The 15,361-nt window shown below is 39.3% G+C and overlaps 1 protein-coding gene across 1 annotated transcript in view; it reads left to right on the top strand.

The window, feature by feature from the left end:
- asic1b (acid-sensing (proton-gated) ion channel 1b) overlaps positions 1 to 15,361 on the top strand; it is a 209,265-nt gene that overhangs the window by 6,740 nt on the left and 187,164 nt on the right. Inside the window, exon 2 of the mRNA XM_054783393.1 lies at positions 10,593 to 10,788. Coding sequence (XP_054639368.1) covers positions 10,593 to 10,788 — 196 coding nt within the window. The remainder of the gene's footprint in view (positions 1 to 10,592; positions 10,789 to 15,361) is intronic.

The raw sequence follows: 15,361 nt of genomic DNA, 5'->3' as shown, positions 1-15,361 counted from the left end.
ATATCACATGTTTACATGTCCAAAAAGGAGTGGGAAGAGGCAATAAATAATAAACAAATGGAGTAAAAATGGCCAGAATCTTTGTGTAGTAATAAATATGCATTTAGGCTATATGATAAACGATACTTTAAATAATAAAAAGAATGAACAATAAATAAGTAGAGTAAAAGCTGGCAGAACCATTGTGTAATGAATAGATAAATACTGAATATTTTATAGATAAACTCACAAAAACCCTGGAAGGACTAGATAAATACAGACACATAATACCTTTTAATATAATTAAATAATGGTACATTAAACCTGAAAAATGTTATAAATAACAAAAAACTGTCTCAGCTTTGTGTTATTGTATTAGTATCATCACTTATTTTACATTTTTCTCATAACATTGTATATTTTAATCTATATTTTCCCTTAGTTTCCTTATATTTTTGGAATAAACTGTGGGCCACAAGCGGCCCCCGGTGCCAAGATTTTGGACCCCACCGCTTTAAAATTGTTGTCCAATCTTCAGGAATCTTCTACAAGGAAAAAAGGAAAAAATGTTGAAATCATCTTTAAGTGCCATACCAGTTTGGACAGGTGTCCTGAAGGCTCACGCATGTTCGAGCGTAAATACAGTGAATACATGAGAGAATGGAGGATGAAGCAAAATTGTTGTCCTCTTGTAAAATCTGCAATTTTGATGACTTGAGATGGAAGGAGGGGGCTGCAATTAGCGTGTGCCTCATAAGCTGCGAGATGAAGAAGACTTTATCCGCGTGTAATTAGAGCTGTTTGTGACGCTACAGAGCAGTGGCACTGATTACGGTAACTCTGGCATTCCTGTTGCTGTTGCTACCCACCAACACTTCTTGCTGTTCCCTTGCGCCCTCAAGGGAGACGTACACTGTGTGTGCTTGTGCGTCTGTGTATTTCCCTGACCCCACTCGCTGAGATAGAAAATAAAAAGACCAGCGAGATAAGGACTTGAATTGGATCCGTACATTGCAAGCACATTTCTCTGAGGGTTTTAAATCAAACCATGGCGAGGTCCACAACATTTCAGCGGTACACCCGCTAACATCAGACAACATGCTCTCAATCCAAGCTGTAAAGGCATAGCAGTACACGTGTTTAATTAGCTGTTGAAAGTCATTGTCCGTATTTTATCACACGATGAAATACTCATCATTATCATTCAGGTGTCTCTTGATTTAAACTGAGGAAAAATGGAGTACATTACTTGGCTGCAAGCTGTTGATTCTGTCTCAACTACTGTCTCTCGTGAAGAGTGGTTAATTGGTTCCAGACCAGACTGCGATATAAGATACAATCTTAATATATGGACTATTTTTGTAGTTAGAACATAGAAACCTGTTTATGACTTTCTACGTTTTTTAACATTCTTAGAGCCCTGTAGACATGCCCTATAGTCACCTTTACACTCCTATTACTCATTGTTTGCAACACATTGCGCAACTCTTATGCGGCAGGGACTCGAGACGGCCGCTAGCTAGCAAGCTGGCGAGCTAACCAGTCATCCCCGAATGTTTATCTTCTAAACTCAAGACGTAAAAAAAATGACCTCTTCCACACAGAATGGGAAGAGAACTTTTTTTCACTCTATCATGTCATGCCATGTACCCTGCCTCTCGCCTGAATTCTGCTGGGATAGGCTCCAGCATACCCCCGCGACCCCAATGAGGATAACCGGGATGGATGGATGGATGTCATGCCATGCCAAATTCACTGGCTCGTCAATTAGCTTAGTAGATTTTTAAAAACATTCATTCTGACACTGAAGAACACAACTTTAGTGGTTTTAGTGCGAAAGGAGGAGGATGAAGATGGTGATGACCGCAACTTTTTGGTAGACACGCACTGTTCGGTACTGTTTGGGGAAAAAAGCATTTATTTAATTAAAAGTTAAAAAAATCTTCCTGTGTAACATCTTTGTGTGTACTAAATATTGGCCTATATTTGTACAAATCTTTTTTCTTTGAATTTAGTGGGTGCGGCTTATATTCTGGTCTGGAAATTACGGTACTTTGTCAGATCAAAACACGATCGCTGCATAAGACTATAAAACGTGACATTAGCGTCCACTCGAGAAATGTACTACTTCCTGAATCTGCACTCTAAGCATCATGGGAAAAAAATCACCTTCAATATAATTATGTGTATTAATGCTTACAAAGGTGACATGCATTAAAAAAACAAAAACATTTGCTTGGTTTGACTTAAATAAAAGTGGGTCCCCAGGGACCCCTGGTAAAGCGGATCTAGACTAGCGTTTACACTGTGCTTCTACGTCTTGGTTTATGACGTTATGTATGACCACCGTTGGGTAAAGTAAAAGTTTTAAGATATGGAAGAGCCTTGTAAAAGAAAATGTAATCCATAGGTACGGCGTATTTGTTTTATTAAATCTAGCTGTGTTATTTCTCTTTTATATGTCATTGTGCATTTTTTCTGTTTATAGCAATACAGAAAAAATGTCAAAAAAACATGACCTGATTTAAATTTATTAGCCAAATTAAAAATCAGCACCCTATAATTGGTTTTAGTACAGTTTCACAATTCAAATCAACAGTTTTTAAAGTCCGCAAAGTAAAATACAAGACACTGTTATGTTCAAGCCTAGTGGGTCGATTATCACTTTGTCTGTCGCAAGACAAAAAAAAAAAGAAAATCAATCCGTCTCTTATTGTGTGTTTGTGGGTTCCTGTCATGCTTTGCAGTGCAGAACATAACAAGTCAATTGCTCCATTTTATTTTGATTAAGTTGCAAAGTCAACGATGGCATAATTGACAAAGAAGGTCGTTTTCTGAATAATTATCAGCCGACGTGCTGCCAGAATGTGTTGTAGCAGCTTGTGGATCCAGAGTAGTAGTTGTAGAGTGTTGTACAGGTTTTCCTGAGCTGGCAAACACACACACAGGTAGACCATGCATTTTGTCGCATATCACTGGTTTCAGTTTTGAGGTCTGTCTTGGAAGCCTGGATTATGCTGCTGCATCGAAGCATCAGCGGATGTTACGCCGCCTTGCTACTCCCCCTGCATAGCATGGCATGCACCTCCCAAAAAATCCAACCTTGCTCTGCGGCGATGTGGACCGTAAAGGCTGTGATTGGTCGTTTATTTTATATTCTTTCCAACTGTATATGACCCGTTCATCTTCGTGATCAACATTTTCAATAAAAGTTGTAAGACATTGATTATTTCCAGCTCCAGTAACACTCTCCTTTTCTCTTCAATTGTCATTGTTCACTCATGATGAATAAGCTCAATAGTCGACCAGTAGCTCACTGAGTGACTGAGTCACGCACACGCTCAAACCCGACAAAGAGCGAGGGGTATCCAAAGTGCCGCCTGGGTTTGTGTTCTTATTGGCCTGCTGCACATTTTAGAAATAAAATTCATTAAAAAAACAACAACAAATGTCTCATTCACATGTTCCCCCACCTCTTGGGGCAAGTCGGAGGGAATTCTCAAGTAATTTCTGCAGCTTCTTGGATCTTTCATGTGATTTTTTGTTAATAACTGATCATAAAGCCCAAAGCAGTGTCTTCTACTCAGTAATTCCCTCTCCTGCACTGTCTGTGCCTTCTTTTTTTTTTTAGTTTATGCCTCCTTCCTGCGCTTTCCACACCCTCTTCAGCTGCAAGAGAATATAGACTTACCTTTCATTTGTGCTATGAGAATTTCTTCTCTGGAGTTCAACATCTTGTAAGTCCCTTACAAATAGAGGAATTCATGAAGCTAGGCGTCACGCGGGACACAGAAGGACTAAATAAAGCACAGTACACTTACACGCATGTTGCCCCCGCAGCGGTACGTACTGTAATTTTGCGTGCCAATGGCGTGCCATTGAGTAAACAGGTGTGCATATCTTATTGCAAACCTCGTACTGAGCCATTGCGGGTTCTGCTGTGGTTATCATCACACTTGGTTTGAACATCAAGTTTAGTTTAGACATTTGAGGCAAATTTGTCTAGAAAATGACCTCTAAATTGTACCACTTTTGGAGTGTTCCACTGTGTCTTGTCTCTGGTTTTATTGTGTCATGCTTAAATGAAGGGAATGATGGATTTATTTCTTAAATTTGCAGGATGTATCAATTCTATCATTGTGTCATTTGGGTACTATTATCAAAACTTGATTAATGTGGTTATTAGTCAACCCAGACACCTTACACACTATCTGATTTGTTAATCAATTAGTGTAAAATTGGATAATTGCCTTCATCAAACTTTAATATTTATATGCTGGATTATTACAAGTCTGATTGAAATACCTTGCAGGGAAATGCATATTTAATTTTCAACCAGGCGTGTGCACAGTATTATGAGCTCTTGCTGAAAATCTTTTTTCCTGCTACGAGGTGGCAGAGCGATGCAGATCCGCTTTCATTGGTCTCGATCCTCAGAAGAAAATTAAAGTGCTTGTGCCCCATAATCCAATTGAGGGTCTCCCCACCTCTCTGGGCAGTGCGGGTTTGTGCCGGAGTTTTCTTTAGGGAGCGGCGGAAGGGCAATATTAAAAACTCAAGCCACATTATTGTGTGCTGTGTGTACTTTAAGTAAAGTCTCCCGACTGGTGGCTCTGAATGTGGCGGCTTAAGTGCTCTCCTGGCAGCTCTGTGTTGCTTATAAAGCGAAGGCTCGGGATACAATTCATTTAACTAAAGGATAACCTCATAACGAGCCCGTGTCATATTTCCTGAGGAACTGTAATGTTTTGCGCCATCTCCGCGGGCCAAAGTTGCAGAATAGCTGGGAGCTGTGTGCAAGGATGGAGTAATTGGCCTGTTTTGCGTTGACCTGCCATTTCCAGAGGTCGGCGCCAACACTTTTACATGCGTTACCAGTGATGCAACGGGCATGCAAATTGAATTTAGTCACAATAATGTTTTATCTGAAAAATGATGGCGTCTTTTAATACAACTAGATAAAATTTATGTCCATGCCGTGAATATTAAGAACATTGAGAGGGTATGGACCGCCACCAAGGTCTTAGATACTGTATGTTCATCAGGATATTGCTGTTTTAATGTCACCATGGATGGGCATAATAATCAATTAGTTGATTAATATATTCATTAAGAAGTCTGTCATTCGTGTGTACATGTTTAGTTATTACATCTTCAAGCAACAGAGGCAAAATAAAGTGCACTACTTGGCCGCAAGTAGTCGGGGCACTGTTGATGTAGTCTCAGCCATTGCTTTTTAAAAACGTTACATTGCATTTAATGTTTAAGTTTTAATGAATATATATACATTTTACTATTTTCTGCCATCTCAATTTACTGTAAATAATAAATAATATGTAAATAATATACAAATTTATTGATTAATTCATCAGTTTCTTAATTTTCACAATAGTCAATCGAGGTATTTAGTTCATTTAGTGCCTTAATTCTTATGCCTTTATATTCCTGGAAATTGTTTTTTTATGTGAATAAATTAATCATAAAATGTATTTATTATACACATTTATATTTAGTCATTTCTATTTAATAATGAATAAAATAATCACCTGTTTTGTTGGGTTTATTCCATAATCTCACCAGAAGTGCTTTTAGCAAATGTTTTTTTCCTCACGTTATCTGATTAATAAAGTGCAGGTGCTTAAAGTCTCAAACAGTTGGGAAACTGGATTGAATTTTCATATTCACTCGTCAAAAACACCACCTTTTTCTTGTACCATTAATTGATTCTATTAATCTTTTGCACTACTTGGGTTTCTCTGTATTAAGTATGAATATGTATGAATATATGTATGTATATGTATGAATATTGAAGTGTTCATTTTAGAACATCAGTGATTCAGAGATTAATTTGATTTGAAAAAAGATGACATTTCTCTAATGAATTGTATAGTAGAACTATATAGTTATATAGTATAAATAATAAGAATTGATTTACTGAACTTAAAATACATGGAAATTGTTTCCACACGGCTGGGAACAGCGTGCCACGGAGAGTAGTGATGGAGAGAGGTGGCTCAAACAAAAACAGCTACAAGAGGGAAAGAAATAAAAGGGCACAAAGAAAACGAGAGAATCTGTCAAAAGTCTGGGATCATTTCAAAATCAAGACAGACAACGTGGTGTAATGTTTGCACTGTCAAACCGAGCTGGCATTCCACAACGGCACTATGTCGTTGATGCTCTAGCACAGGGGTGCTCACACTTGTTTAGCCTGCGAGCTACTTTCAAAATGACCAAGTCCGAAAGATCTACCTACTACTATAAATATAGAAAGTATATATATTTACTATATTTATTTAAAAAAAATATGAGTAGGTATTTATGTACGTTACACATGTATATCAGGAGTGCACGCGCTCTCTCAGCATGCAAGTACAAGTCAAAATGATCTACCTCTTTCTATAAAACATATAAGATATACAAAATGTAACCAGTAAACTCTGAAATTCTATTGTAAATATTAATGATTAGTATTTCACATTTTCAAAGTTTACAGGTAATCAAAGTAGTTGCTATCATAATTCACTTCAATATGGAAATAAAGATAATTACACTTAACTCCTAAATAGTTGTGTACATAACCTGAGTACTGGTAATATGTCAGTCAAATTAGCTATGTAACGTTCATTAGGGTGCACAGTTCATGTATTACATCCAGTTAGCATTTGCTATCAAACAATACCCATATTCAAGAATTTAAAATGATTATGCAAAAGACAATGCAGCCGAAGTCAAGGCAACATATTGAAAAGGTTTCACCAATGGGCACATTTTTAATTTCATCATGAAATAACAGTTTAAGAAGCGAACACATAGAAAACACTGATTTCTGTAGTAGAGTTTATGACACGAAGCTAAGCCAGTAAACAATACACTTTTTTTCTACGTAACTAGCCGCTACAAGTGAACAGATAACTTTTGTTATAGATATAGACAACTTACCGCAGAGTTAGTTCATCCATAATCACAAAAATAAAGATGAAAGTTGCATCTTTGTGTGTAGCTTGAAACGCTGCGAAGGAGCAAGCGCGAATCAGGGGGGAGCTTAATGTCAGCTGCCTGATGTCATATGACAACTACAAAGTGACGTTTACGTGATCGACCCAAACTACCTTGGCGATCTACCCGTAGCTCGCGATCGACATAATGGCCACTCCTGCTCCAGTACATTACCAGAAAGCACCCAAGGTATTTACACAGCAAACAAGCAGAAATATGGTAAAAGTCTATTTTGGCAGCTATCTATTTATTTATTACCTGATTTTATATTTTTCATTATTAATGCTCTTATGTCACAAGTGCAATTTCAATGTTGATGATGTGCATAGCGAGCAGACAAATTGCATTCTGTATTAACAATTTTCCCTAAAATACACATCGAGGCTATAAAGCAGCGGCCCTCCTCTGGCCCATCAAAGCTTTCCATTTGGCTCGCCAATCACCACCCATATAATGTAAACCATTTAGTCTAACCAGAGAAGTGCCATGCGATTGGCTGGCAGCCAGTCCAGGGTGTACCCCGCCTCTCGCCCAAAGTCAGCTGGAATAGGTTCCAGCATACCCGCGACTGTAGTGAAGATAAGCAGCATAGAAGATGGATGTCTTATATTTGTATTTTAGTTAATTTAGCCATTTTTATGCTTGAAAGTACTTAATTTAGGCAAAGAATATGTAGAATTTGCTTATTTTGTATATTTCTACTAATATCCAACTGTGTTACCGCTGATCAAAATTTTAAGACCAGTTGAAAAATTGCAAGAATTTACATTTTGCACTGTTGGTTCTTAAGGAGGTTCATAGTAGAGCTTCACAATGCAAAAAGAAGAAATGGGAGTGTGACATAAAAAATTGAGTAAGCAATTTATTGCAAACAACCATTAAAGTGAAATAGGATGCTCATCAACTGATCAGAAGTTGAAGACCATAGCTCAAAAAAAGCCAAAACCCACCTAATATAGAGATAAAATGTTCAAAAAAGGGCTCAGTAATGAGTGAGAAGCTGGCAGTGGGTGACGATGGCTTCACGGAGGGCATCCACTGTCTGGAACTGATGTCAATTTTTGTAAACTTCCCTTGCCATCCAGCCCCAAATGTAAAAATTTTCATTAGATTGAAAACCGTGACATAGTGGAGCCGCACAATTTGAACTGCTATGTGTTGAGGGACGGTTATATGTTATTTTTTTCTGTTTGTTTTATTTTAGGATACCATTCGGTCCTCACGAGGTCTGCTGTCTGGCACTTTGACAAATCTAATTGAGGAAGCTTGCTTTAAAAGTGTGGTTTATCCGATTACTTGATTAATCAATAGATTACTCAATTACTAAAATAATCGACAGCTGCAGCCTTAGTTCATTTTCATCTTATGTTTTTTAAGATACAAACACATCAGTCCTCAGCACCTAGGTATTGTCAGAGACAAAACATGACCTTGTAGAATTAAAAGGAGCTCTATAAAGATTTACTACCAATTATTGCTAAGACCTATGGCGATGTCAATGACTTATAACTCCGCTGTCACCATCCACAGTCATTTACTGATTCATTGGGAGTGAAGTAGAGGGGATACTTGTGTCACTGGTGTTGTATTCAAAGTAACTTTTGACAGCGTCATCCACACAGTTGGTCAGACATGCCTTAATTACATTTTAATAGCGCTTCATTTTAACAGCCTTACTTGTAATGGCCAGTCGCTCGGTGGGGGGCCGTCACTGTCTGTTTGACCTCTAAGCAGTGGACCACGCCGGTTAATTGAGGTTAATTTGAATGATTGCGAGCAGGTGCCGGAGGCTGATAATGGCCCACGGACCTCGACTGCACTTCTCTTTTCACTTCAGCTTTTTGTTCGTCAGTCAGTCAGTCAGTCACGCTCTGTCACGTGTCTGAATTGAGAAAAGAGAAAGGTAGTTGGCTTGTGTGCTTCACTGCACAAACCCACCTCTTCAAGCAATATATGCATTTATGGCGAGTGGAGGCTCTTCTCTCCGTATTACAGCGTTAGGACGGTTATTCTTCTTTTGTAAAAGCACTCCTGCCACCACACTCAATCGTAGCTATCGGGCGGAACAATTAACTTGCCAGCGTAAAGAGAAACACTTGAAATAATGAACTGTTTTCTTTCCTACTCACTAAGACCAAGGGGACCACCATCAGATTTATGGACAGTCCTGGTAAAGAGGAAGGGTTTTCCTTCCTTGGAAGCCAGAATTGTTCCCTTTTCTGCTCTGTCTAATAATCTCTTCTTGCGCTAAAAGTGCATGCTTTATAAAATGTAAAGCTCAATCACAGGTGGTGGTTAAGGTTTTGTATGTGTGTGTGTGTGTGCAATGATACATTAGTTAACAACTTAGTTCATTACTTTTTTAGCATGGTGCCCATGCTGCACTTGAACCTGCTTTGCCTTGCAGATGTATCTAAAATTATCATCATGCTGGCCTGGTTGCTTGGAATGATTCACTGCAGTTTTTACCTCATTATAGATTTTAATACAGTCAAAAAAAATACATGCATCACTGTAAAATATATTTGTAGTGTCGCCTATGGGTTGAATTAAAAAAAAAAAAAAATTCGAGCGTACATGTTATACAGATATCCTCAAAGTTTTATACTCATTGAACAAACAACTTATGGGCAATTAGTTCTGCCCATGAGGCCTTATGAGGTATCTTGTCTCCAAAGCAAGTCCTCCACATGCTTATCACCTGATTCAAATAGCTTTGGGTGTCTAGGTACTGTATGTCTGAAGTCTGTCCGTCATCGTTTCTGTCTCTCACAGGAGGAGATCACCCCTCCCCTTGCATATATGGTTGTGTATATCAACTAACATTTTAGCATGAATTTTCTCCAGAAGCCGCCTATTCAGGTTGTACTGATTTGTCTCCTTGCATGCAAGTTTCATTATATTCATTATTCTCAAATCAGTTGTCTTGTCTCTCATCTGTTTTGGAGCCAAAAGCAGATTTTCCCTTGAACCAACCAATCTTGCTCAAACAGACACAGACATGTTCTTGTCAGTTCTCGAAAGATGCGTACCAAATTCTGTGGTGATTCAGTCAAGAATTCTGATGTTACCATCCATGGAGTGTCAAAATACAATTCTTAGGCCAAAAACATTTACCTTTTGAGGGCTTTCTCATACTCAATAACTCTTCATGTTTGCAGGTGTGCTAATCCTGGTGAAGGTAAGCATGTAGTAGGTATGTGTAGCATAAGCAAACCTACAAAAAGCCTTTGAAAATCATACCTGAAAAGACACAGGAAGTCAGCCATTTTGCCCGTTTCTAGGGGTCCTTTAAAAACAAACTCCTTGCGGTTTTGTCCAATTGCTGCCCAGTTTTAACCAAGTATACTAAACAAATGCTCTGATTTCCTTAAGAACTCTGTACACACACAATAAATCTGTATAAGTGCAGATTTGTTTTCATTATGTATTCTTTAAAAATATCTTTGAAAGTCATGGTTGGAGGATACGTGCAGCTTTTCTTCCATAACATCTGTAATTGTTAACCTAATGTGTGGATATACTAGAGCAGAATTAAAAGGATTCACTGAGACATGTAATTGTTGCTGCTATGAGGCCCTAAGTTCATACTAATGCCAGAATCTTCCTTCAAGGTATGAGATCCGGGACCCGCACCTGGTGGAGGAAAACGTCCTGCAGGTCCTGAAGGAGCGAGCCGACTTTGACAACTACAAGCCCCGCCCCTTCAACATGCGTGAATTCTACGACCGGACGGGCCATGACATCAAGGACATGCTGCTGTCCTGCTATTACCGCGGCATGGAGTGCAGCGCTGAAGACTTCAAAGTGGTGAGTCAGACATGCCAATCGTTATTTGGCCTCTGAGGGGCCCAGCTGGGGCTTGTGGAGGATGTCCTGGTGCAAGGTCAGCGTTAATAGGGGCTTGATTAGAACATATGAACATCATGGCCAATTTGGTAAACAATCATTGTGGCTGCTTGATGATCTGAAATGAAATGGGAAGTCCGGATTGTTCTGTTCCCCCTGAAGATGCCAACCACTGTTGCATAGAAAGTCTGATTCATGGGCTACGTATTGGGTGCACTTCAGTTTAGAGACAAACTATGTACACATCTACTGGTTTTTGTGTGTTTCGGCTGTCTCTTAAAGTTTAAGCAATTCTCTTATGAAATGTTGAAAGTTGGGTTCTGCCTGGTTTACTTGTGTCAAAGCTTAACATTTTCACCAAGCACTACATTACTTTCCGATACACTGCATAAACACACCGTAAATGCTCTAATATAGCTGGGGCAAAGTGGGCAAGTTTGATCAAGATTCAAGATTCAAGAGTGTTATTGTCATATACATAGTAAAACAGGCAGTAATACTATGCAATGAAATTCTTATTCTGTTAATTCTCCCAAAAAAAGAAAGAAAGAAAACACAAGAAAATGAATAAGAGCAAAAGAAACATTAATACCCATAAATTAAGCAACAACAACAGAAGAGACATTAATACAAATAAATAAATAAATAAATATAATGTTATGAGTGTGTGCGAGTGTTACGTGCGGCGTGTGTGTGTTGCCTTTTATTTTCACCACCATTTTCAAACAAATTTGGTATATTGGCTCCTTGAGTCTTAATGGGCTCACCTTGCTTATTATTAATATTCCCATACTGTGTCTGTGGCATTTAGCTTTGCAATCATCTTTTTTCCTCCCAATTTCTACGACATTACCTTGCATTGCTCCGCATGAGGCTCCCTTTCTGCACTGTGTGTGTGTATGCTAGCGGCCCCACCTCCCCCCACCGAGACAAAGCGACTGTATGACTGACAAGAGGTCTCACACCGTCGTTGTATGGAATGCCATTGTTCTATGAAGCGTCTAGGTGCTGAACCGATGCACAGAGTGAAATCTCTTTCTGCCTGTTTGCAGGCGAAAGACGTGAAAAACAGACACGCAGGCGCATGGCAATATATGGAGGCTGGTAAAATGATCGTTTTCATTTTTGTTTATTGTTTGATGAATTTATTAATTATCGCAAGACAATATTTATCTGAATGAGAAACCTCATCATGTTTTAATCTTGAGATTCCCCTAATAACAACTGAATTATTTGAACTTTGATCATGTGAATGCAAAGGACAACGTAGCTCTTTGACCACATGGTATTTTACGAACAAGTATACTTCACAACACGCAGGAGCAACAGAACCGATGTTGTCATAGCAGAAAGGAGCAAACTGCCAACATTATTAGCACTGATGAGTTAATTGTAAACAACAGTGACTTTCACACCGCTGTAGGGGTAAATTTATGTATGATTCGTGCTGATATCGGATCTTGTTGATATACAGGTATCACCTCATACTCAAGGCAGCAATATTGGTATCATATCAGAAGTAAAAAAGTTGTATCAGGACTCCCCTTAACAGCCTACCAACAATTTAAAGTGCATGTAGGTGTAGATCAATCAGCTGGAGACTAATGATATGCAAATGCAGCTACTACCATCTTGGAGTTGCCTATGTTTTTTGACTCTATGCTAATTAGAGGCCAGAGGTTATTTGCTTTTGTTGCACGCAGCGACATTAAGAGACTCGGCAGTTCATTAAATAGAGGCGTGAATTGTAGCATTCATGGTGCCAAATCAATTGATACGTACTACTGTTTGGCACTCTTCAACTGCTGTAACAAATGATGCAGTTTGGTGGAAATGTGGCTTCAGTACTCGAAACGAAACGTTCGGCTCGTAAATATTGTTGCTGGTCTGTCGTTTGGTTTTTAATCTGTTGCAGGCTTGCAAATTCGAAATGATTTCCATTCTGTACTGTTCCAAGCAGGAACTGAGCAATAACAATGCTTTAATGTTTCAATAGAATAACAGTCAAGTATGAAGTCAAAGAGATGTGAAAAACTCCTAAGAATGACAGAAAATTTTGCCAAAACACAACAACAAACACAATATCCAAATGGATCTGCGCAGGAAGCAAAATGCCCCCGAGTCTTTCATGCACCGGGATGATTTGCTCCCATCTCGCCGCAATCTGCAATTTGAGGTGAAGCAAGTAGTATTTCTAGTGTGTTTACTCCCCAAAGCTGCTTACAGCTGCTGGAAACGCAGTTAATACAGTAATTGTGTTGACTGGTTACAAAATGTCTGTGTGTGTGTGTGTGTGTGTGTGTGTGTGTGTTTGCATGCATGTGGGTATTGGTGGTTGTGGCAGTGGATGCGGTGGTGGGGAGTGGGGTGGCAGTGGTGAGGGGGGAGGGGCAGTAGGCAGTAGTAATGCACAGCAACAGACCTGCAAAGTCAGCTGATATTTCTGTATGTTTTCCTGGTTCACTGAGCCAATTCCAAAGCGAGCAAAGGCAGGTAACCCAAGGAAACGTAATAGTAATGGTAATGGTCATTGTGTATTTTGAAAGTATCTAACAACATACATTATACTTGTACATACAATAATCATAGTGTACTGTTTACACTTGAACAGTTCAACATGTCCGAAAAGGAGTAGGAAGAAGTAGAGCTAATTAAACCTTCCCCCTTCTCTTCTGAATTCATGATTCATCGATTATCAGGAAATCTTTATCCAATTAACCATCAACTATTTTGGTATTTGATTAATCATTTTATTATTTAAAACTGTAAATATTCTCTGATTTCAGCCTCTCAAATGTGAATGATTTTTAATTTCCTTAGTCACACATGAAAGCTGACCTATGATTCTTGTGTTTTAGGCAAAACAAGATATTCACACGCATCATCTTTGACTTTGGAAAACAGTGATGGACATTTTTGCCTCTTTTCTGATATGTTACAGACCAAACCACTAACTGTTTGTGTATGGCTCATATTGATTTCGTCCGTCTGGGGCAGTGGTTTGCAACCCGCGGCTCTGCAGCCTCCATGGTGTGGCTCTCTTCACAGCGTGCAAATATTTTTTTAACACCCGAGTGTGGAAATTGCGCATTTTTGAAGAGTTTAAAATATCTGATTTTCTGTAAAGCCGTGAATGCATCCTGGCTAAATTTTGACTGGTGACTGGATGAGCGTGAGGATGGGAGGGGCAGCTGGTGTTTTTGCCCCCCCACGGTGAGCTAATCATGAATATATCCCCCCCAAAAAGAAACATCTCAGAAGAAAAGTAGTAATTTATTTCAAAGTAGAGCTGCATGTGTAACAGTGGTCATCCCTGCAGTCTAGCCCAGCACATGCTGGGCTCAAACCGCCGATCACACAAGCAACATAAGTCCACGGATTTGAGCAGCGTTAGCCAGCGAGCTAAAAGGAACAGGCTATCAATTCACTGTGCTTAATATATGTACAGTGGTGTGAAAAAGTGTTGGCTCCCTTCCTGATTTCTTTTTTTTTTTGCATGTTTGTCACACTTAAATGTTTCAGATCATCAAAGAAATGTAAATATTAGCCAATGCCAACACAACTGCACACAAAATAGTTTTAAAATGAAACCTTCTATTATTAAAGTAGAAAAAAAGTCCAAACCAACATGGCTCTTTGTGAAAAAGTGATTGCCCCCTAAAGCTAACAACTGGTTGGGCCACCCTTAGCAGCAACAACTGCAATCAAGCGTTTGTGATAACTTGCAATGAGTCTCTTACAGCGCTGTGGAGGATTTTTGGCCCACTCAAGAATTGTTGTAATTCAGCCACATTGGAGGGTTTTCCAGCATGAAGTGCCTTTCTAAGGTCATGCTACAGCATTTCAATTGGTTTCAGGACTTTGACTAGACCACTCCAAAGTCTTCATTTTGGTTTTCTTCAGCCATTCAGAGGTGGACTTGATGGTGTGTTTTGGATCATTGTCCTACTGCAGAACAAAATTGGTTTCAGCTTGAGGTCACAAACAGATGGCCGGGCATTCTCCTTCAGGATTTTTTGGTAGTTTTGGATTGTTCCATTTATCACAGCAAGTCTTCCAGGTCCTGAAGCAGCAAAACAGCTACCACCACCATATTTTACTGTTGGTATGGTGTTCTTTTTCTGAAATGTGGCGTTACTTTTACACAAGTTGTAATGGGACACACTCCTTCCAAAAAGTTCAACCTTTGTCTCATCAGACCACAGAGTATTTTCCCAAAGGTCTTGGGGATCATCAAGATGTTTTCTGGCACTGACGAACCTTAATGTTGTTTGCTCAGCAGTGGTTTTTGTCTTTGAACTCTGCCATGCAGGCCATGCATGCATGTGTTTCCTATGGTGGAGTCATGAACACTGACTTTAGCTGAGGCAAGCGGGACCTGCAGTTCTTTGGATGTTGATTTGGGGTCTTCTGTAACCTCTTGGATGAGTCGTCAATGCGCTCTTGGGGTAATTGTGGTTGGCGGTCACTCTTGGGGAGGTTCACAACTGTTGCATGTTTTCGCCATTTGTGGACAGTGACTGTCACTGTGGTT

Source organism: Dunckerocampus dactyliophorus, chromosome 8 (assembly GCF_027744805.1).
Source record: "Dunckerocampus dactyliophorus isolate RoL2022-P2 chromosome 8, RoL_Ddac_1.1, whole genome shotgun sequence".
Classification (NCBI taxonomy): Eukaryota; Metazoa; Chordata; class Actinopteri; order Syngnathiformes; family Syngnathidae; genus Dunckerocampus; species Dunckerocampus dactyliophorus.
Note: the sequence above shows the minus strand (reverse complement) of the source record. Positions and strands in the feature narration are given on the sequence as shown.